Genomic DNA, 25,958 nt, shown 5'->3' with positions numbered 1-25,958 from the left:
ATTTATAATTTTCATGGTTTATTTCCTATGGCCACACAGCTCACTAATATTAAAACAATTATAACATTCTTTATTTGCCAGCCATTGGCAGGCTAGTACAGTTCATCTCTGTCTGTTTTTTCATTGGTTGGTTCTTGTCATGTGACCCTCATTGCTTGATATATTTATATAGCCAGTGTTGGGGATTAACTAGTTACATGTAACGGCGTTACGTAATTTAATTACAAAATTAATGTAACTGTAATTAGTTACAGTTACTAAGAAAAAACGAGTAATTAAATTACAGTTACTTATGAAATTTTTAACGATTACAAAGGGGATTACATTTGAATATTTACACACATCCACATACAGATTTAACTGATTTATTTCCCAAATTGCACTGACTATTCTGAGACATAGGCTACGCCCTAATAATTTCCGGGATGCGGAAACACAGTCGTAGAATCCAGTCATAAAAACAAAATGCCTAACGCGGACGGAATATGCAACATTTTGGATGACTAAATCAAAAGTAGGTCAGTACACTTGAATCAAAACATGAAATCGACTAGTGTCTGTGAATATTAAGCCACGAAAATGCAACATATGACTCCTGCACGTTCTGTGTGTCTGTGGAAATCAGGCGCGGACTGGACACCGGGAGAACCGGGACAATTCCCAGTGGCCTGGCAGACGATTTGGCCCGCTATTTTAATATCATCATTGTATAAGTGCCTGCCGATTCGTGCCGAATGTAATAAAGCGATCATTTGCGAATCTGCCATTTGATAATTAAATCTCGTGACTCGCGCGCTCTCTGCTCCTCTGCCAAACGGTTTGGATCAGACTCAGAGTAATCAATGCGAGAGAGAGAGAGAATAGAGTGCACTGTGGAAGCGCACAGCTGGAGCAGAGAAGCAGAACTACTGTTCAGGGTAAAGATGCTTTTTTTGTCTTTGTATTTTTATTTATTTATTTAATCAAGCAGCAGCACGTTGCTCATCAGTCATCACTCAAAATACGATATAAAAGACATCATTATTATCTGTTGTAATGTTACAGTAGTAATTTAGCTGAAAAATAATCAGATTTTTTGTGGAAGCTACGACAGACAACAACACAACCCTTACGAAAATGTAAGTTTTGTTATTTTACTAATAATCCAGAGAAAATGGTTACTATTGTTTAACTGTGGTAACCAAAAATTATTTTACAAATTTATTTATTTAAAAATAAATAAAAATCCATTTGCAAAACAAAAAACAAAACAAGGTTATTGTACTTTTATATAGGCCAATAAAAGCATGGTCAATTTTGTAAGGGAAAAACATGACTCATGTACAGTATTAGGATTTTTCTATAAAGATATTGTAGTATTGTAGAGTATTGTATTGTACAGTATAGTTTTGTTCAATCTTGAGTATTAAAGTCATGAGAGAGATGGATAACAGGGCAAAATAAAGAGACACATAAACATAATTTCTAAAACTGCTCTGTGTCACTTCATGTGCATTTTACTTATTTTGAGAAAACTATCATCATATACAAAGAGACAGCAGTTTCAAAAACACCAATGTTTCAGGAGTTTATTAGACAGAATACGTCACATGCTTATTAGATAACTGTATTTGAGTTGATGTATATGATTTTATTTATTATTATTTAATTTTCACAAATTTAGAAAAGTAATCAAAAAGTACTCAAAAGTAATTAGTTACATTACTTTAATAAAGTAATTGAAAAAGTTACACTACTATTACATTTTAAACAGGGTAACTTGTAATCTGTAACCTATTACATTTCCAAAGTAACCTTCCCAACACTGTATATAGCCCTCATGTTGCCTTTGTTCTTTGTTCAGCTTTGTACTCTGTAACCTGTTGTCAGTGAGTTGTGTTTCTATTTATGCTAAGTCTGTTCCAAGTCAAGTCTGTTTCAAAACGAGTCTGTTCCAAGTCAAGTCTTCGTTTGTTTGTATTTTGGATTATGCTCTGCTCAAAAAAACTGCACTTGTGTTCACTACGCTCACCTCCAGTGGAATCATCAAATAATTATTTTTTTTTTTTTAAATATACAAATAAAATATGTAAATACATAATTTTATATTTTCAAAAAAAAAAAAAACATTTATTTTATATTTATTTATAATTGACATGTTTATTTTGCCATTCCAGCACAGCAGCTCACTACAGTATTTTGGACCAGGGCCTTTGGGATTTTGTACAAGCATAAGCAAATGGTTTCCTCCCAGACAATATAGTTTACCTCAGAGACATCAACAATATAAACACATATACACTCACTGAACTTACTGATGAACACAACACAGACATCAGGCATTTATCAAGAATGACACCAGCAGCTCATTTCGTTAATCATGCACTTCGTTAAAAACACTTCATTATGCAGTCACGGTGAGATGTTAAGAATGTAGTTTACAATACAACTCACTGAACGTGCAGAAAACCACGCTAGTCCAAACAAAAGAGTTCACTAGCTTCTCCATGCCACCGCCTCACATGATTTGTCTTCATTAAAGCTTTATAAACAACTGAGACATCCTCATTGCAATACATACATGACTTCTTATTTAGTTCATAATGCATGCTAGTGTAAAATTAAGCGATTACAGTTGCAATCAACTATTGCCAATGAAGAAATTTGTTAATTTGAATCTAAATAAACATTTTAAGGCACACATCCAACATGACAACTATATCCAAAGGTGACCACCAATTATATGCACCAGACTGGCCAGATCTGAAGGCAGATTTTAATGCTCATGTAGGTAGTTCAACTAGGTTTTGGATGCATTTCACATTTCTTAACCTGTCTTATCTCATAGACATCAAACTCCCTCTGTTCTGTCCTCATGTCTCATGTCTCCCTTCGCAGGTCTTCTTCTCAGACTAAGGCTGGAGATTAGTCAGCTCAACTTTATGTCTGCTTTATGTCTGATACAAGGGCTTCCCTCTCACTGATCACACTGTGAAAAGAAACAGAGACTGTGGACAGATAACATTGTGAAATCTCTTGGTCAGCACATTTACTGACTCTCTGAAACACTCAAACAAGCAGCCAACTGCCGTCCTTCATTTTCACTCTAATATTGTTTTAGTCTCAGACTCACACACAGACAGTTTTCACGCTACACATGAATCAAATTTGGTTTTCACATTTAATCTTTTCAACTGACATTTTGACCCAAAACGGACAATACGGACTAGGTGGCTATATATAAACACTGTTAAAATCTTAATTTTTTAAAGATTTTTGATAATCATTAAAAAAGAAAATCTCTTATGCTCACCAAGGCTGAAATCATTCAATTAAATAAACTGAAAAAACACAAAAAAATGGGATGTAAAAATTAAAATGTAAAATATATTTTCTATTTGAATATATTTTAAAATTTGAATTTATTTCCTTTGATATAAAGCTGAATTTTCTCTAGTCTTCAGTGTCACATGATCCTTCAAAAATCATTCTAATAGGCTGATATGTGCTGCACTTTTATATCATTAATGTTAAAAACAGCGCCGCTTAATATTTTTATGGAAACTGTGATACTATTTCAGGATTATTTAATGAACAACAGAAAGTTTTAAATTTATTTATTTGACTTTAAATTAATTTATCCAAATAGAGGTTTGAATTACTTTCAAAAAGAACAAAAAGTTCAAATAACTGTCTTTTGTAATATATTAATAAAATAATCATAAACATAATATTTTTTAAATAAATGTTTAATATTTAAACAATACATTAAAACATTTAATACAATATTTTATATTAATTTATCAAATTAAAAATTACGGTTTAGGTTTAAAAATGTATGTGTGTAGCCTATATGTATATAAGGCTCAACATTTAGGAGTGAGTAGTCACTTTCCGTTTGTATTCTGTGCCCAAGCAACATTGCTCAAAAAAAAAAAAAAAAAAAAATTAAATAAATAAATAATAATGTTATCATCAGTGTGACTTCAGCTTTAACCCCTACACCAAACCACCAATAGGCTGTATATCTAACGGCTGATGTAGGCCTAGAATTAGCCATCATTTCCATGGCAGTAAAACTGATCCTAAATAATCAAGCCCAGAGCCTGATAGATCTGAATCCAACACCAACACTCGCAGAGCGAGACACGCACATGGACTCACCATCACGTTCGAGGACTTTAAAGACCCCGTACACCTCGACGAATGACATTTAAGGGTGAATGGGCGATATTGTTAGCAAGGCTTTTAATGTGGCTTTTAATGTTCACTTGTAAACGGTGTAACTGGAGATCCCGTGCGCCAAAAAACAAGCGGTATTTGTTCATTTCAGAAACTCCTGCTTGTGTGGTGGATCCATTTAAGAAAGTCAGTAAATGTACAGGAGATGCGGTGAGGGAGTGCGGCTCCGGAGCTTATTTACTTTCTCAATAAAGCAGAGCGAGAAACTTCAGCTATTACACTGTTATTTATCCCTCTGCAGTCGACTCAATAAAGCGAGCGTGCGGTTGGGGCGTCTATGTTATATGTGTTTCTTCTTTATTGGCTGATCTTTTGTACTGGATTTATGAGAGCAAATGACTGAATAATAAAGGTATAAAATGTTGAAGCGTTGGCCCAGAAATTGTGTGTCGTCGCCAGATGCAAATCAAATCAATCCTTTTTTTCAATACGTGAAGTGCTGCAGTAAACATACACACTGGGTTTGTGTGAATAAGTCACAGTTTCTGCTTTGATCTGGGAAACACCATCAGAAACTGTAAAATATCTCTATATAGATGCTCTTGAAGTCTGCAGTGACTTAACTGGATAAAACTGACATCAGGAAACTTCTGACTTCAGAATGATCTTTGCGCAGTACCCTGATATTTTGGTCTCCATAACCCTGACTGACAAAAAAGCTTAAACCTGGACTTCCAATCCGGTCAGGCTGAAATATTGGTGGTTTTAAAAAGATTTTCAAAATTTTCAGGCTGAAAGATCAGCTATTCTTTAAATAACTAAATACAAGAATGCATTAAATTGGTCATAAAACATGTATTAAGTGAAAAGCCAGGCTAGGAGACCAGTTTTAACTTGTTAAAACCATCTCAATGAAGATTTCCCAGAATGCCTTAGTTGTGTCAAGTCAGCATTCATCAGATCTGGTGTTTCAATCTCAAGTTTTCTGAGCGTTCTGTAGGTCTGAGAACCTAACGACGCCAAGATGCAACAAACAGCGTCTAATCTCCAGAGGGAGTCTGAAGTAAAGTTCACATACAGCATCTTTGTCTGACATCTGGACCTGAGGGGATGTGAGGGAAAACATCTCCAAAAATTAATCATGTGTTTTTGGCGCATAACCACTTCAATACAACAACCACAAACCCCTTCCAAAGCCTCGGCAGAACAGCGCGAGCAAACGCCCCTACACTCCTCCTGAACACCCAGCGGGCTGTTTTTTGTCTTACACAAGCCCTCCATATGACAGCCTGTGCAATATGAACCGTTTCCTCCCAGTCTTTTTTCTCTCTTTGCTAATGGAGCACCAAATCTTTCATCCACCGCTGATAAAAGTCTCATTTCACTCAGAGCTGAGCCTTTCCCTCAACTACAGCAGACGGATTCATCTTTTGTTTCTCCTCCTGCTGAAAAACGTTATGATTTGGATGCTAGTGTGCTAGTTTGACCTAGCTAAACCAACCAGACCAGCTAAACCATCTGTATGTTAGGGCTGTCAAAATGACTGAAAAACAAAATTAGAATTTTCTACTTAAATATTATAATATTTCGAATTATATTCTAATTTGAAAGGCATAATTTCAGTTAGGGGGAAAAAAAGCTTTTGCCACAAGACGGCGAATTGAGCAAAATATCATGCACGTTTATTCAAAGCGTGATAATACACCACGACTATCTTTGAAAAAAAGTGCATAATGTTTAAAATAAAATGTATAAACCATACATAATTAATAAAGTTGCTAAAACAATTAGAAAGAAAAAAAACCAGCACCATGCATGTATGTATAGTTTAATACAAAGGACCAAAAACCAATCACAAAAGTAGGCTGCTTTCCTCGTTTAAAAACATGAGATACAGTGGCATGGGGAAAACCGCCATAGAGTCTCATACTAGCACTTTTCCTTTTCTTGTCTTTTCATTTATTAACAAAAAAAAAAACCTGGCTATGCATTCTATACTAGACGAACTGAGACTTGTCATGGCACTTGTATACTGTTGTTGTTCTCTTGTTGACCTGACTGCTTCTATTGTTCTCATTTGTAAGTCGCTTTGGATAAAAGCGTCTGCTAAATGATTAATTGTAAATGTAAAATGTGTGAAATATACGTTCTGAGTGAACGGCTTGGTTTCAGTTTTGACGTTAACAACATCTTCTCCACACTGATGCTCTCGTCTTTAGCAATATATTGAATGAACAACGTAGCAGCGCCGAATCTAGCCGGTTCATCTGGATAGGTTAACAAAAGCATAAAAATGCAATGACACTTACATCGTCGTTGCACTTTGTGCATCACTGATACAAGGCTGCCTGACGGCTGACACAGACCTAAAATTCGAATGGATCGTTTTTGCATTCGAATGTGGATTTTTTTTTTAAAGTTAGATGAATATTCAAAATTCGAATAATAATAATAATAAATATTTATATAAGAGTTAATATTATACAAATATACAATTAAAATTATAATATAAGTAAACAAACAATTGGAGGTTTTATCCATTCACAATAATTATTTTTAAACCTGGCATTACAGCATTGCTTTTAAATATCTAAATATTTTTTTATATAAATAATAACATAAATTATAATAATACACAAACAAACAAATAATGGTGAAGTAGCTTCCATCTGAAGTTTTATTAATCATAAAGTATTATCCAAAAATGGCAATGTCACATTGCTATTTAATATGATCAATTATTTTACAATATTAACAAGATATCAAACACACAAATAAATAATGTTCTTTTCATTTGTGAAGCATTTTATCCACAGGGTTATGCAAAAATGCTTATGGGCTCAAAATCATTATTTTCATAGAATGTCAATCAAATATAACTATATACATGATATACACTGTTGCTTAGAATTACTCATACGAAGCAAAAAACATTTTGATTATACCATCCATGCTTAGTGGTCAACCAATTTGAGAAGCTGTGTTTTGCTTGTTACTTTAACAGCATGCATAAACTGGCCCAGCGGTCAGAACAGCACTAAACTAACACTGGCCAGCAGAGATATCCCTCTCTCAGGTCTGAAGGAAGCAGTCCCACTCGTAAATGTGCATTTAAGCCATGACAAACACAAACTGGCCAGTAAATGATGGCTTTAGCTGGTCATTCCTGGAAGGCTCCACTGTCCTCTACTACAGTAAGTTGTTTTTCAGCATGCACCCTCACTCCCAGGTAAGCACTAATGTTTGTCTTTAAAAACACCTGCGGCTTAGTGACAGCATCTCTTTGTGAGAAAGCAACTCAGCGTGTTCATATCCCGCAGTGTGCTACATTTGATTAAATAAAGAAAAACATGGCCGCTGGCGACACGCTGATGACTCTCCACATGAAAAAAACAGAAAAATAGAAGGAAGCTCAAACAGACGCTGTGAAGAAAACACGGTCCAGATAGAGAGCGAGAAAAACACGGTTTGTGCCTCCAGTGGTTTTGGAGAACACACTCAATGAGAGCATGAAGATCCCAGCACAACAAACTGTCCTTACTTTGAAACAGACGTGCGACAGAAGAAAACACAAGCTGTGAGGAAAAAGAGGGGGGAAAAGGGGTTTAATCAGAATTCAAGTTAATTTGAGACAGATGACGAGGAATACCCAATGACAGGCCCGTCTCCATCTTTAACGGGAGAAAACAGGAAATTGTCCGTCAGGTCTGTGAGCACAGGCTGACGTCCGGATTATGCTGAATAATGAAATAATCCACTGATACAGATGAATGTAATCAGTGCTGCTTTTCACATCGTGTTGGGATAAATGAGGGAAATCTGCAGTGAAAACACACTTAAATACCACCAAGAGTCTTGTGTTTCTTTAAACAAGTTTGTGTAACCATGGGTTACAGGTGTTTCAAGCCAAGAGACTTGAAAGAGTTTGAAAGAGTCTAATGAATTCCTAATAGTGTGAAGGAAATACATTATTTAATCTGTCTATCTATCTACTATGAGCCAAATCTTTTTAGTGAATCAAAAACATATAGAGTCTGGATCAAAAACAAATGACTGTAAAGAACTGATTCAGAAACCAGAATAACAAATCACTTCATCACATACATCAGGCTTATAAACGCTCAAACTTGAAAACTTTTATACACCAATGCTTTTTGAAGCCAATGCTTCTACTTAAAAAAGCAATTCTTGATCCTGTTTGCCACCTCTTTTCAAATTCAGAAACTGAATTAGAGTTTCAAACTATTCTTAAAACAATCCAAATTTGATGGTTCAAATCTCAGTCTTCAGTATGAGAGACAGCAAGAGTGATGCTGACATTATCTCTGAACATCGTTCTTATCTCATTAATGTTCCACTCGTGTGTTTATTTTGGCCGAACTCCAGTTTAAACAGCACGGCCTGCAAGATGACACTAAACAAACTAAACAAACACTGCCTATACGAGACCTGGGATTCTGTTTAAAAGTTACTCTTACAACAGCCTACTTCTACTGAGAGAGAATCAGAAGCAGAAGAGTTGATGTAGGCCTTGTTGAGTGCAGTTTTCGGGTGAACAATGACAGAATTATCCACACAATTAACGCTTTTTTTCACTCCAACACTGAGGTGCATAAGCTCAGATCATTGCGTCCTATGATCAATCAGTTCCAAAAATTAAATACAAAACTCACAAATAAAAGAAAGCAAAAAGAAAGAATCCAAGATCGAATTATAGTATAGCATAATGAGATCTTAAGCCATTTTATTATTTGTTTTAAGCTGGTTGTTTTTGACCAGGAACACACATTTTAGGATATTTTTAGGCTTAATATATACTATTGGTCTTATTGTGCCCAACTAGTTCACATCATTTCAAAAAGAAAAAATGTTTGCCTTCAAAATCGTTCATCAACGTAACTTTCAAGTTCCCTCAAGACTCAATACAAGTACTTTTCACAGTCCCAGCAATCCTGATGAACCAAATCAAGCTCTGTCCTATTTTTTCTTATTGAATATCTTGTTTTGCTCAGAAATGCATCAGACCGCAGAAGTAAAAAGGCTTGAAAATGTTTCATGTTGATCTTAAAATGCTCTTGATGTAACATTAGAGGTTCTTCGGATCAGTGCATTTGCTATTGGCATCGTCTGTTAATGCAAAAAAAAAAAAAAAAGATCAGATCTTTGAAGATCCAGAATATAGATTCAGTAAGAGTAAGTGTCTCCTATGGCATCAAGACAGGAAAAAATACTTTTTCTGTTCCTTGTATCATGTCAAAACTTTAAAACTCACGCATGCTCTTCAGAGCTTTAGTAAAAGTGCTACACCGTGCAAAATACAACTCACCAGTAAATCAGAAAAAACAGAGCAGAGAGAGCTGAGGTCTTTCATACATGTTCCCTTTGAGCAGGACATGTTGACGTCCCTGGGCGGGACGCAGTGAATGAGACGCCCCCTGCTGGCTAGTCAGTGTGACCTCTGTCCCTGCTGATTCTGAGCATTTCTTATCAAGAACTGTTTCGTGTATGAGAGAGAGTGACTTGTACTAGTCAATCATGTTATACAGTGCATATGCATGTAATTTTAGCATATGCCAGCTGTTTCACATGTGTGCCACATGCTCAGACGAGAGGCAGAGGAAGAGTAGGCCTCCGCAGCCCCATTTAAAGTCACCATGACGGATCCACAGCTGAGAGTTTCCTGGGCACTTAAAGAGACAGTTCACCCAAAAATAAAAATTCTGTCTCTGTCATTTGCTTACCGACAAGTGGTTCCAAACCTGTAGTTTCTTTCTTCTGTTTAACACAAAAGAAGATATTTTGAAGAATGTTGGTAACCAGACAGTTGACGGTAGCCATTGACTTCCATAATACTGTGGAAGTCAATGGCTACCACCAACTGTTTGGTTACCAGCATTATTTAAATGATCTACTTTGTATAAATAATGACATAGTAATGACAGGATTTTCATTTTCATTTTAAAGTCAACATAGAACAGCATTAACAACCCATTTTACTTTTAAAATATGGTGTGAAACAGAATATTCAACAAGCAAATTGAACATGAGAATGTTAATATTAAAATTAAACGCAGAATCTTAATGCAGCACACTTACTAACTTCATTAGTGGTCAACCGATTTAGATTTTTTTTTATGACCAATGCCTTTTCTTATAGAGTAGCATGGCTAATGGCTGATATATGATATCACACAGTGATAAACACATGTACAAAAAAATGCTAAAATTAATTGTGCATTTATTTGAAATAATATAAACTAAATTAGAAATAGTTCGAAAATTATTTTTAAAAATCTATAAAAAATAAAACCAATAAATCGACTATCAAATTTAGCAACTTTTAAATTCTGTAACCTAGAACAGTTTCTTGCACAAATAAAAAAAAAAATTGTTAAAATGAATATAATAAAAATGGATAAAAATGAAACAATCTGATAAATCTGTGCCCAATCTGAATCATATTTTATCAAATAAAAAGAAGGTAGAGCAAATTTTACATACAGTACAGAGTGATTATTGCGTAGTGGCCAATTGGATTTAAAGTAGCACTGTTTAAAAAAATCAAGGAATCATGTGTGCATTTGTATAATGTTTACTTTCGGATCCAGTACATATCCAGACCAGATGCTGGATCAGCACCTAGAAAGGACCTCTACATCCCTGAAAGACAGCGGAGACCAGGACAACTAGAGCCCCAGATACAGATCCCCTGTAAAGACCTTGTCTCAGAGGAGCACCAGGACAAGACCACAGGAAACAGATGATTCTTCTGCACAATCTGACTTTGCTGCAGCCTGGAATTGAACTACTGGTTTCATTTGGTCAGAGGAGAACTGGCCCCCCAACTGAGCCTGGTTTCTCCCAAGGTTTTTTTCTCCATTCTGTCACCGATGGAGTTTCGGTTCCTTGCCGCTGTCGCCTCTGGCTTGCTTAGTTGGGGACACTTCATCTACAGCGATATCGTTGACTTGATTGCAAATAAATGCACAGACACTATTTAACTGAACAGAGATGACATAACTGAATCCAATGATGAACTGCCTTTAACTATCATTTTTGCATTATTGACACTGTTTTCCTAATGAATGTTGTTCAGTTGCTTTGACGCAATGTATTTTGTTTAAAGCGCTATATAAATAAAGGTGACATTGACATTGAAATTGACTTTCCTTGTTTGACAGTTATTTCTAATTTATTATTTAATCAGAGACAGTAAACTAATAGTCAGCCAAATAACCAAAAACCTTTATTGTCCTAAGCTAAAAAAAAAAAGGCAATATAAAATGTTAGCTGATATATCGGCCTTGGGAATATGTATTAGTCGATCACTATACTTCATACCTTCGGAAACCTACTGACTGCTGACTATCTACACACAGAAGATCTATCAGTGGGTTTGCTGGACACGTGAGAGCGCCAGAGCCACCAGCGCTTGGCACACGGATCCAGGAACATATGCCCCTTGAGAGGAGCCAAAACCACACAGACAACCTCACGTGACCTTTAGTTCAAGCCAGGTCACATGGTCAACACATCATGACATCATCTCTACCAAATCAACCCAATACATTTGCTTTTTAAAAATGCATACAGAACCCATATGCAAAGCACTGATGTCTGTTGCTGTTCTCTGCTTTTCAATAGCAAAATTAAGAAAAATCAAACCATTGTTTCTCAGAATGAGTAATTATTTCCAAATATAGTAATATACTGTATAAACAATCTGTGGAAATATCTTGCATACATCATGCATGGTACAAATTATTATTTGCCACTTGCTAGAGGGACGCATGTTGCATTCATAATTCTATTCTAAAGGGCATTTTACTGGACAAAAAATGGAGATGGACCTTAAAACAAGATCACGATATACCAAAATTAAGAAGTAATTAAGGCATAAACATTGGAATTTTAGTTATTTTAATTTTTTATTTAATTTTAGTGGTAATAATATAGTTTTTAATAGAATTTTATAGTCATATTGTTTTCACATATGGTTATATTGTAATGGTTTAAGATGTAAATAATTAAAAAAAATTATGTTCTATGCAGATTCACAAAATCACCTACATCAAATTTAAGTTATGTAAGTTATAAAATATCCTGTGTTTACTTTTAATGTTACAGAAAACCAAAGTGCAGCAATGTCTTTTCCCCCCAAAATCAAGAGGCCTTAAAAGACTAAAATAAGCTTTTTTTTAGGAGTGCACTATATTTTAGCCTAAAACACATGGACTAAAAGTAAGAAAATGTGATTTCAGGAGTCTGTCGTGCATTACTTTGTCCCTGCTTCTGCAACTGCTCCATTAAAGATGTTGAAGGCCATACAAGATGGATTGGTCATGCACTGGATAAAGCTCACTCTCACAGTCCATGATGGAGCACAGCTCCACGGTCACACCTGTGAAAGCCGTGAGCTGCACTCGTGCATGAAGACCCCGTGAGATCACCTAAACCACGGCATCACGGGGCCCGAAGAGCCATGATTCCAGACACATCCTTCGAGGAAGCCGGGGAAATGAGCCATGCAGAAGGCCGAAGGCTCAGCTCAGGTATGATGTGATGTGGCAGATGAGACCGATCCTCCTTCAAAATGCGGCAGACGTCGTATGAGGGAGTTTAATGCCACAAATTCACCGGGTTTCTAATGAAAGGTGAACAAGCACAAACTACATGATTCATCACATCACAGGCCTCCATTCCCCACATCAAGGACACCACGGCTACATCTTAAAACTCAAACCAGAAAAATCTGGAATGAAACGCAATTATTTCCATCCAGTTTGACTGAGTTAGATGCGACTAAATGTTTATTCCACCAATGACGGTTGCTGAGTTTATATCGCAGTGGAGCATATAATGGAGACAAATGGACATCTATCGGCTACTAAAGGTCAGTGTGATCTGAAGAGTCTTCACATCTCTAAGGAAGTCATTTAAAGACGTGTTAATGGTGCTGTAAAACAGGGGGCTCAAAGTAGGTTTCAGAGACTCATGAAAAATGTAAATTAAAAAAAAGTAAAAGTTGACTGAATTGTCCGATTTTGACACTGTGTGTTCCAATCTGTTTTTACGTTTTACATTCTGTTTTAAATCTGCAATAATAATTATTATTATAAAAATAAACATTTTTATAATTATTTTTATTTATACTACTTACATTTTTTATAAATATTTGAGCTTTTATTTTATACCACAATAATACTGTTGATTTTTTTATTTATTTAATAATCACAATAAAAATACTGAAAAGAATTTTTTTTTTAGAATATGACTGACTCTTCTATAAGGAGAAGATCTCAAAAGAGATAAAAAAAAATATCAGAAGTCAAATACTATTTTTATATTTAAAGTAATTTGCGTTGAAGATTCATGGAATAAATTAACAAATAAAAATGCATTAAGAATTAATTAAACTCTGTTATGATTTCATGCTGACCCTCTAAAAAAATGACTTTTACTTCTCAGAAATGTGAATTTATAATACTTCTTCGAAACACACCACCTTGAACATTTATAATTAAAACTAAGAGCCAGTTCAAAAAATATTCATAATTACTTCATGAAAGATCCCACAGAAGTGTCACTGAGCCTCAAACTGACTTTTAGGACAAAAGCTAAAAGTCCAATTCTCATCCATTTCTCCACAAATAAAGTATTTTTTATCAACAGTACTACTTCTTCAGTTATGATATACTCCTGTAGAATCTTCATTTCTACAAAACTGCTTAATTACCAAATGCCTCAGCAACAACAGCTCAGTCCTATAATCCTATAAACCATAATCCCAGGTTACTTATACATTTGAATATATTACAATATTTATTTATGTTCATAGTTATAATAAATGCTTTGAGAACAATATTAATCTATTTTTATGCCATTTCTGTAGCTCAGTCATGGTACTAGCAACAACAAGGTCATGGGTTTGATTCCCAGATAATGCATGCAACTGTTTAAATGCAAACCTTCGATGCAATGAAAGTCTATTTGGAAACAGTTTTGTACCTATGTCTTTTTTTGCCATTTTTTCAACTTCAAATTAAAGTATGAGCATGTACACTTATTCAGAAAAAAAGCAGGGCTGTTGAAGAGGTTTGCAGTCACTGTTGAGTTTTATTGAGAACATAATCGCCTCTGCCCTTCATATTGAGAGGGTGAAAGGTTCTGACTGGGGTCAGTTGAGTTTAAACATCAGAGCGCTCTCTTTCTCTCTCATGCATGCAGACGTCTTCTGCAGTTTTTAACCTACATGTGTGCAGATCTCTCTCTCTCTCTCTTCTCCTCTCCGTCTGTCTTTCATTAACCCCCCACGCCCTCAACGCTCTGTTTTTCCAGGGTGTCTCTTGCTTTCTCTCTCTCAACAGTCCAGTGGTGTATGAACAGCTGCCGGTTCGCCTGAAACTCTCTCTGGTCATCACGCGCTCACCAGCAGATACTCAATCCCATTCAGCTGTTTTCAGCTCTGCACGATCCATTTCTGGCAGAGCGGATGAGTGCTTGCTCTCTCGGACCGTTAACGTACTGTAAGACTGAAAGTGTCCTTAGGGGACAGAACGAATGCTTAACTCTATGATTCAGAATGCATGTTGCCAATGTATTGTGAATGAAAATATGATTTATCATAAGGAAAGTGTTGACTATATATCAAATCAGATGTTTTCTTGAATGGAAAGTCTAAGCATAGATAGCCTACACAAAAACTTCTGGTCTGAAGGTCTGACATGCCATACACTCTTAAAGGAACAGTTCACCCCAAAATAAAGATCCAGATGATAATTAGAGACACAAACTGATCTGAAGGACCTTTAACATTATAAAATCAACATAAAAATGCAGTTTTACCCATTTTACCTCCATAATGGGAAATATACTACCATTTAATATTGAAGTGGCTGATGCACACAAAGGCTGCATTTATTTGATGAAAAATACAATAAAATCAATAATACTTAAAATACCAGTTTTCCATTTGAATATTAGTTAAACTGTAATTTATTTCTGTGATGCACAGCTGAATTTTCATCATCATTACTCCAGTCTTTAGTGACACATGAACTTCAGAAATCATACTAAACCGCTGCTCAAGATGCGTTTCTGATTATCATCAATGTTGAAAACAGTTGTGCTGCTTCATATGTTTTTGGAAACAGTGATTTTCAGGATTCTTTTATGAACTTAAAAGTTCAAAATACCAATTTATTTGTGACAGAAATCTTTTGTAACATTCTGAATATCTTTACTGTCACTTTTGATCATTTTCATCCATCTTTGCTTAATAAAAGTATTAATTTCCTTACTGACTGTCTTACTGACCCCAATCTTTTGAACAATAGTGCTTTTCCTGTTTAATATTGATATTCAATGGGAAATAAGGGATATATTTCATCAAGAGAGTTAAAAGTGGATGTTTCACATCATAATGGAAACAAAGTTGGTAAAATATTGTTAAACAGCTATTTATTACCCATGTAGCCTTAACTATCAGCTAGTGCAGAAAAACTGAATATTGGCAAATCTAATCTGATTCTCAATCACTAACTGACATGCAGCCGCTGGCCTCTCTGCTCTCCAGATATCAGGATCTACACTGGCTATTACAATAAACAACATATTGGTTTACGATGAATAATATGCACTGATGAATTATGCACAACTAGACTAGAAATGTGTATTACGGAAGCAAATAGGGTCAGTTTAGATTTCCTGTTAACTTTAATAATGCATTATAACAGATGCTTCTGAACGGCATCTCTGTGACCCTCACGCATTTAACAACTGATCGTACAATCTCGGCAGACGCCGGCTCTTAAACCATGCCATTAAAGATTTCCAGTCATTTTCCGCCTCCAGCGGGCTTTATGCAGGACCACATGCTGGACTCTGAAAACGGATGCATTCGGATGCATTCGGCCCTCGTGAGACCGCAGGGAGGCACCTGTTCTGATAAACTCACTCATTAGCCTTTAACGACGGCAGAAAGGTAACCACTTCCTGTCATCGACGCGGCGTTTCACACCAGGGGGGAATTGTGGGAAAATGAGTTGCTGTGTTTCTTCTCTAGAGGAAGTGAGTGCATGAAAATCTTAAAGGTACAGTTCACCCAAAAATAGATTTTCTTTCTTCTGCGAAACTTTTGTTGTCCATGCCATAAATGTGCATGTCAAAAAAAAAAAAAAAAAAAACCTTAAAGAATAGTTTATACAACAATGTTTATAGACTTTTGACTGATGTGCGCTATCAGTTTTTACCCGTCATGTGACTTTTGGAAACAGGATGCATTTGAAACGGTGGCTGTGAATGCGATTTTAGAGCTACAAGAAATATATTCAGTGAATAATAACTCATATTTTGGTCTTTTCCTTCTCAAAAACTATCTTTAAAAGGCTGAGTTCTTGGACTATTATACACACTATCATGGAAGTTTGAAGATTTTTCAATGTTTTTGGAAGTTATGATTACCAAGGCTGCACGGATTTGATCAAAATAAATTAAAAAGGGCAAAAATCTGAAATATTATTACAATTTTAAATCACTGTTTTCTATTTGAATACATATTCAAATGTGATTTATTTTCAGCATCATATTCTGATTTCTGCTCAAGAAATCTTTATTATTATTATTATAAGTGTTGAAACTGCTGAATATGATTGTGGAAACCATGATTTTCAGCATTCGTTGAATGAACAGTATTTGTTTGAAATCTATTGTAACGTCTTTACGGTCAATGTAATACATCCTCGCTGAATAAAACTATTAATTTCATTTTAAAAAATCATACGGATAACCAACTTTTAAAGGTAGTGAACAAAATATTGTGCTATTTCTATAATATTCCCCTCATATTTTGAGCTTGACAACCCATTTTTTTTTAAATAAAAGAGCACTCAGTACATTTGGCAAAACATCTGCTTTTGTGTTCCACAGAAGAAAGAAAACCAGGCATGTTTGTAAAGACATGAGGGTGAACAAATGCTGAGAGTTTTCATCTGCTGCTGAACTAACTTCAAACATGCCCCACGCTCACAGAAGTGGCAATGAACTCTGGTTTTCCCAAACACTGCGTCTGGAGGGAATGGGAGCGTTTGTAGCAGACTCAGGGACAGTGTTCACTCGCAGTAGTCGACATCCTCTCTCTAACACATGTTGGGGATCAGCACGGTTTTGATCGCGTGTCTCTGTAACCTTGTTGTCACATCAACGGTTTCTAGTTTTATACCCCACTGCGACGGGCTCGTCTCTCTTTCCCCATGTCTTCCTCTCTGTTCTTTCTCTTGACTTCCACCTCACATCTTTCCACACTCATCTTATGGGTTCCTCTGCCCTTCCTTGTCTATGTCTCCCTTTAATGACTCACAAATGACTGCAATGAATAAAAAAAAATAGAATCATTCTTGAAATCAAGAATTATGGATCTAAATTGATTGGAGCGATTCTTGAGAACCAAAAGCTTACTTTTTAAACAATATTACAAATTTGGTGTAGAAACAATTGGTGTAAGCATTTCTTTTTACAGTGTAATATAAACAACAAAAATATGCAACCAATAATAGTTTTGTTTAATATAAAATAACTGTTGAGTAATGTTCCCTCCAACTTGGCCACGCAGAAGAAATTATGCACCGCGCACATGCAAAAATGAGTTGGGAGAGCCATTTGATTGTTTTCTAGTAAAAACTAAATAATTGCAATGCTCTGGTAAACAGCTCTAGAGTTGATCTGTTTAAATGCTTCAGTTTGTTTTGATATTATATTCTATTATGTTAGGCCTATATTATTTAAACCTAATAAATCATTGACCTTGTTTTTAATGGAGTCTATTATGCTCATTAAGGCTCTTTTTTATAATACAGAAAGAAACTGTAATATTGTGAAATATTATTGCAATTTCTAATATTGCTATCCTATATTAATATACTTTAAAATATTTATTCCTGTGATCAAAGTTACATTTTCAGCATCATAACTCCAGTCTTCAGTGTCACATGATCCTTCAGAAATCATTCAAATATTCTGATTTATTATTTATTATCAGTGTTGAAGCTGTTGTGCTGCTTAATATTTCTTTGGAACCTGTGATACATTTTTCTTTGATTCTTTCATTAACAAAAAGTTCAAAAGAACAGTTTATTCTAACAATGTAAGTCATTACTATCACTTTCTATCCATTTAACACATCCTTGCTGAATAAAACTATTAATTTCTTAAAAAAAAGAAAGAAAGAAAGAAAGAAAGAAAAAATACTGCCCACTAACTTTTGAATAGTAGTTTATAGCCTTTTATAGCACAAAATGTCTATTTTTTTAATAAATAGCACTTTTTATCTATCAAAGAATTCTAAAAAAATATCACTGGTCCCATAATATATTAAGCAGCATAACTGTTTCCAACATTAATTATAGATCAGAATATTAGAATGGTTTATGAAGGATTGTGTGACGCTGAAGACTGGAAAAATTATGCTGAAAGTACAGCTTTGCTTTACAGGAATAAATGATATTTTGAAGTATATTAAAATAGAAATCTCTTATTTTAAATTGCAATATTTCATAATATTAATCTGTGAAATAATATCTAGTATTTTTTATCAGTTAACGTCTTGTGAAGTGAAAAGCTGTGTTTGTAATAAACAAATCCATCATTTGCACGTTTAAAATTTAAACCATCACTTCTGACTATGAGTCCATTCTTCCAGTGAAAAAGTCCATCTCCTGTAGTCCACTTACATCAAAATCCACCCACATACTAGTTTAGAGCTTTTGGGCTTGTGAACAGTGTTGATCTGGGCATACTTCTCTCCTGATTCAGATGAGGCGACTTTTTCACTGGAGAAAATGTTATTGTGGATTATGGACTTGTACTTCATGATGAATAGTTTAAACACTTTACTGATGGATTTGTTTCTTACAAACACACAAATTTCCACTCCACAAGATGTTAACTTATGGACTGGAGTGGTGTGGAATATTTGTGGATTTGTGATCAGCTGTTTGGACTCTCATTGTGACGGCACCCATTCACTAGAGAGGATCCACTGGTGAGCAAGTGATGCAAGCCACATTTCTCCAGTGTTAACAAATTATACTAAACTCTGATTTTAAGTGCCACATCTCCTCCTCCCTCCAGCACACCTGTTTTGTATAAGCCCCCTGATTTAATGAGAGTGTCTGTGGCTGATCAAGCACCATGTCGCTGTAATGCTGTGTCATTTATCAAACATGTCAGAGTTGCATGCAGCGCGTTTGTTTCATTAGCGCTCGCATCATATAATCACTGCGACTGCGTCCACCAAAACCGCATGGAGTTTCATTTTATATCGCTTACCAGGTCCCTGATGAATGAGCTTTAAACTATTAATGATCGTCAACATGCAATTAACTCAGCAAAGCACACAATAACATAATCATCACTCGCACACAAATACATTTAGCATCAGGAGGCGAAGAGAGACTGATTGTTTTCTGTGTTAATTAAGAGCAATTTACCAATGGAAGAAAGAAAGAAAGAAAGAAAGAAAGAAAGAAAGAAAGAAAGAAAGAAAGAAAGAAAGAAAGAAAGGAAAGCCTCAATTGTTCAGGTTTTGTCTCCTTAGGCTAATCAACCCAACTCTACATGGGTGGATACCACCAAACCAAGGTCATATCTTATCCCCAAATTTTGAGAAAAACAACATTTGCACAAGTAATTTTGCATTATGGCATTCATTTTTATAACAATTACACATATTTACCCCAACAATTCTCATTACTGTATTGCATCTGGACATTTTGAGATACATATTTTAAATGGCATTATTTTAATGCTCATTATCATTAGATCATCATTACTGTCATTTTATACAATATTACATAAAGTATGCTCCAATGATTTTTATTTATTTAAAAATAGCATAAAATGTAGTACAAAAATAGAAACAATGTATTCATTCTCTACAATTAAAAAATGCATATAATATTATTACATCCTTGTAATGAGAATGTAGAGAGGAAATGTACATAAAAAGTCAATAAAGGTCCTAAAATAACTTTAATTTGCTTGGGTTTCAAAATCAATCAATCAAATCATATTTTTCCAAAACAAAATCAACTTCCTTTTCCTGCAATAATCAATCAATCAATCAATCAAACAAACAATCAATCAAAAGTGTCATTGATCAAATAGATATAATAAATAAATAAGAAATCATTCTAAACAAATCACAATGATCATCATCATGCATAGTGTACTGACAATGCACACGTTAAGACAATAAAAATCACCAGCAAACCACTCATGTTCTGTTAATGCCTCTTTCAAAGAAAACACAAATTGTAATGCTTTATGCCAAGTTACAAGCTGCTTCATCTAAATGACCTGTCAAAATCAAAAGATTTGCGTTCAAGGCTAATTTAAGGGTCATATCAGGCAAAGCCCGTGTTTTAAATAAACAACTGTGCAGTTTGACTTATGCGCGCTCGTGGTGCCCAAAAATACTGTTTGACTAAGAAGGCAGCGTACTAGTTTTCGAGCAGCAGCCACACAGTCATGTGAAAGTTGTAAATGCACAAAGCCGTTGTAGTAAATGTGCTCTTACCGGCTGTAAACATGCTCCCGGCGCAGCAGACAGTCAGCACGGACACAAGATGCGCGCAGACCGCGGGCAGGAGCGCACGCCTCGGGCTGTACCGGGTGGACATGGTGCCCCACCGGAGATCCACACCGACAATCCACGCGAATCACGACTGCACGACCATAATATAGAGCAGGACAGACGGACAACAGCTGAGGACTTCCGACACTTCCTGAAATGTGAGACTCTCAGAGCGCGCCACACATCAGCTTTCCATGAGCGCACGAGCCATATGAACCCAAGCGCGCGCGCGCGAGCGAGCCGCTGTCTTGAAGCCTCTGATTTTGGATGAGAAAAGACCAGACACGGCGGAAACAGTTTACAACAACGTTCATTAACATTCGATAACAAACAGTAATAGGAAGGCTCAGCAGACGATCCTTGCCCACAAGGTTATCTTGATAAAAAAAAAAAAACGTTCATGTTGTTCATGGGAAGAAAAAAAACCAGTTCATTTAACATGCAATGACCTGTAACGGGTCATGCAGTCACAATACTGTATATGAGGGTAGGTTGTCACATTTTGAAACCTGCTCTTTATTACCACACATTTTTAAATATGGAATGTTTAAGTAAATAAATAAATATAAAATATATTGTATTTAAATTTTATAAATGTAATCATTAATTCAATACTTATTTACATATTTAATTACATACTTATTATTAAGTAGCACATTTAGACAGAATATGAATTTGTCTTCCATAACATTTATATTATAATGTGCATTAATTGACTTTTAAGCATTAAATAATGTTATAGATGTTATATAGTCATTGTGTCATGTTTTTCAAAGTACCTGAAGATAATAAAAGTATGTGGTGAGATTTATGACTCTGATAAACATTATATCTTCTATGGAAAAGACATTTAAAGATTGAGTTGAAAGGGCAACAAACCACATATTGATCAGTTTGATCCAGTGGCATAAATTTTCATTAAAAGCTGATGAATAATTGAAATGGTCATTATGCCGTCTAAACCCATGCTTAGAATATCATACAAATATATCAGCTCTTAGATTTCAGAATTTCATTGAACCAAATGATCCCAATGACTGTTTTGTGGTTACTTAATTTAAGTCTTGTGGTTGACCTCTTGTGACCTCTAATGATCTCAGTAAAGAAGTAAATTAATAATGCAAATGGTCTACTCTGTTTAAACCACAGTTAGAGTCTTCATGTTCAGTGCATGCTGGGACAATATTACTGCACTCAGATTTACTGCAGCACAAGAGCAATAATGCAGGTGTGAAATCACCACACATCAGTGATGAACCTGGGAATTATTTAAAAGCCGAAACAAATAAAGAACACTAAAGGAAGCTCAGACTGCACACGCAGGAGAGATCCGAGCACAATAACAACATCAACAGCGTTCGGTTTGTAACTACATGAATGAAACCTCATTTCGAAAGAGCAGAAGACTGTGATTTCATCATTCTGTTCTTGCATTGCCCCGATTTCAAAAGAGCAGACAGGAATGGATCCAACTTCAAGAGACAGCAGAAAACCATTTGAAACACCCCCTTAAAGATTGTAACATAGCTGGAGAAAAGAAACAGACTTTAACATTCAACCTCCATTTAGACAGCGATTGGCTTTAAAGAATGATTTAATTAAGTATTTATGCATGAATGAGTGTCAGAGTGAAAGAAGAAGTCAGAATGATGATATTACTTCATGTATTTCATTGTCCACCAGGATTATTTTCATGAATTGTTCGTGGGTCACGCTGGAACAGGAATATTTCACATTTCAAAAAAGTAGATTTTTAAGGATTTAAATGCATTTCTTCATAGTTGGAAAAAAAGACATACTGTAAGACAAATTTAATTGCTTTAATTATCAATATAATGTTCATAAATTGCAATAGTTATAAAAAAATTAAATGAATAAATAATTATCAAAAATATAAACAAATATTTCACACATATATACCAGTGTTATTTTAGTATAATTTAAATAATATTATTTTTTATTTGTTTATTTTATATTATGTGTAGTTTTAGCATTTTTTTATAATTTTTATTAATTATTATTATTTTGTTGTGTTTTTGTCATTTTTATAACTTTTTTTAATTTGTCCATATGGTTTTTACATTTTTCTTCCGTTTTAGTTTTAGTTAGTTTAGTTAGTTTAGTTTAGTTTAGTTAGTTACTAAATGAAAATGAGAAATGTTGCACTGGAAACTAGATTAAATAAAATCATTTGTTTAAGTTATTTAACTATTTATTTTAGAAACAAAAGTATTTTATGTTTATGGCTTTAGTTAATGATAATAAATATAATATTTAACTGTAATAACAACAACAGCAAAAAATAATAATAATTATTATATATATATAGCATTGTTTTAAGTAATCCAGTGACTGATTGATTTTATAAAACAGTCATGATAACAGGGTTAAAACATATTTATGAGAACGCAGCCAAAGCATCAAATAAATAATATAAATTAACGTAAAGTTACTAGAATTTGGGGTATCTAGGGAAATGCCTGCAACAGCCCATAGTAAAAATCCTCCAAATCATTACTTATTCACACGTTAATGAGGAACACAAAAGGACCTATTTGCTAGAATGGCCCTCATGGAGCCTGAGTTCTTTGTTGATGTAATTCAGAGGCCTGGGATTGTCCTGTCCTGTCCTGGGGTCAATGCACCAGCTGTCTTCAGGTGTAAAACAGACTCCAGACGAGCTCCTGTGATGAACCAGGGTCAGTGTTCACCATATACATGTCTAATAAACTTCACTGCACGCTTTCACCTGTGCCGTCCATCCACTGCAGCGGGAAAAGTGCTTTATGATCAATTACCTGTCTCCATTTCACCTGATCCTTCAGTTCTGCTATCGAAGAAGGGGTCTGGTTCACATATCTCCAGGAACAGACCTAAGCAGAGGTGATCGGGTCCATCAGAACAGACTTTACAATCCCAGACAACAGGGTTTCTAGTTTCATGAACGCTTTTGAAAGATCCTATTGCTCATTCAGCATGTCATTTTTAAAAGTTTGTAAAACCCTCTTGTATCTAAGGAACCACAATAATTCTCAGAGAAAAGGCGATTTATGGGTTTACGCGGTTCGCTCTGATTCTAGGTCAGTATTTTTGCTGTAGTAATCAACATCCCGCTATGATTCATCACTGCTCTTCATCCGAGGCCAGAAGAAGTTTCTCAAGAGCAATATTCATCCATCCTTCCAGCCGAAATGTATTTGATTTCCTGTTATTTAGGACTGTGCTTTTAGGGTTCTGTCGTTTTTATTAGCATCAAACTCAGAGCCCAGAATACTGAGAAAAGCCCTCTTGCAAAAACACATAAATATTCGGCAAAACATTAGGAGAAGACTCAAAATGTAGTTGGCCTCGAAGACAAAATCTGCTCTGAGATTTGTGCTAAAGGTTTAACAGGAAAATAAGAAGACATAAAACATGTTTTTTTTTTGAAGCACAAAGCTAAAATGTCAACACTGGTATATAAATGAAAACTCTTGGGGGCTGTTTGAGCAGGAAACGTTCTTGCGTTTTGTTTTTCTACCTATACATCAGAGGGATCTCTTTGGCCACTGCATTGCATCTTATGAACCTTAGAATGCATATTTAATAATCTGGGATGTTTTAATGAAATAAACTTTTTTTATTTTAACTTGCTTGGTTTAACTTGTTGTACTAAAATAACTAAAACTGACATTTAAAATAATAAAAATAGTCATATTTTAAAAAAAATACATCAAAAACACAGTAAAATTACTAAAACTTTACCTAAAATTTAAATGTAAACAGAAATTTCATAATAAAAACTAATTCAGAAGATTATAATAAAAACTGTAAAATAACACTGGCATGAATGTGTGCTTTTTAATTAAAAAGGTTATCCAAAATGCAGGGATTTTTGAGTTTTTGAAAAGATAATAGTTATTGATAACTCAGATGTAAATTAATAGAACATAATAAATAATGAAAATACAGATACAATAAAATATTAAATATTTTAGGCTATTTGTTTAGTTCCAGTTTTAGTTAGTGTGGTTAAATTATTAAAATATCAGGGGACTACAAGCAATTTTAGATGTACTATTTATAATATATAATTTTTAATGTTTTAGATCAGATTCAAATTAGAAAAAAAAACAAGTTTGTGAATCTCAGTCAGGCATAAAACATTAAAACCGGTCTGTGAAGCCAATATATGTCATATTTATGGCTATTTACCTGAATAACATCTTTTAAAATTATAGCACACCCTTGAGTAACCTGTAAACAGACAATTTTATTGTACCAAAGACTTCAGCAAAGGCTTTAGACATACAAAGACAGTACACATTTTCATGACTTGTCAAAAAAGCAATGCATAATATGGTGGAATAGTCCCGCCTTCTGAATAAAAGAGCCAATCACTAATCAGTAAAGTCATCGTGTCACTGCAGCTGCAGGTAGAAGCTTCAGTTGGGGAATGTGTGTTTAACTGCAAATGCTCATTGGCTGGTCTAACCTGAAAAATAAGCTTTTTAATGCTATTTAAGCAAAATTTAGACGGTTGATTTAATTTCAAATATGAAATTTAATAGTAAGTTTGCTGCATTGCTTTGACGAATTTGATGTTTCCCCATCCAAAGAAATAAAAGCTGTTACTTGCATTTCAGAAATAGTGTTACAAAGATGACAGCTGAGTGAAATTACAAGGGACTTACAGGGATAATTTGTCCAAAGGCTGAGCATTTGCACTTACATGTCTGTACTTGTGTAATGTCTGGCCTGAAATGCATCATCTTACACAAAGAAAGCTACATTACTCCACTTCACATCGTCTGGCCCAATCTTTTGATTTTAAAATGTGATAGTTAAAATACCAAACACAATAACAGGACATGATATGAAGTCTATTGAATCAAGTTTTACTGCAAGGCTTCAGTTTATAACTCAACTATTGCACAGTCGTGTCCCGTCTAAGCAGGCACATATGGGACAGTCTCGGCTCATTCGGAGAGAGGACAAAAGCCTCTTTCACCCGTGCAAGCACTTGGCTCCATTAGTGATGCATTCCTATTCAGACGAGGTCAAATTCCTTTTGCTCCTGGCTAATGGCTCGGAGAGACATGGACAGAGGAAGGCTACTGATGTCATAATGAGCCCGCAGACCCTACGACTGCTTGAGAGCGGGACTAGGCCCTTCATGTTATCAGAA

At 35.0% G+C, this 25,958-nt stretch overlaps 1 protein-coding gene across 3 annotated transcripts in view; it reads right to left on the bottom strand.

Annotated features, from left to right (window-relative positions):
* The window catches only part of LOC132122487 (disintegrin and metalloproteinase domain-containing protein 12), a 92,507-nt gene extending 71,477 nt beyond the window's left edge, over positions 1–21,030 (bottom strand). For all 3 annotated transcript variants that reach the window (XR_009426388.1, XM_059532821.1, XM_059532822.1), the window contains exon 1: positions 20,735–21,030. Coding sequence is in view for 2 of the 3 variants with exons in the window: in XM_059532821.1 (XP_059388804.1) it covers positions 20,735–20,837 (103 nt within the window). In the remaining variant the exon portion in view is untranslated. The remainder of the gene's footprint in view (positions 1–20,734) is intronic.
* Positions 21,031–25,958: the final 4,928 nt, after the last annotated feature.

Source organism: Carassius carassius, chromosome 40, assembly GCF_963082965.1.
Source record: "Carassius carassius chromosome 40, fCarCar2.1, whole genome shotgun sequence".
Classification (NCBI taxonomy): domain Eukaryota; kingdom Metazoa; phylum Chordata; class Actinopteri; order Cypriniformes; family Cyprinidae; genus Carassius; species Carassius carassius.
Note: the sequence above shows the minus strand (reverse complement) of the source record. Positions and strands in the feature narration are given on the sequence as shown.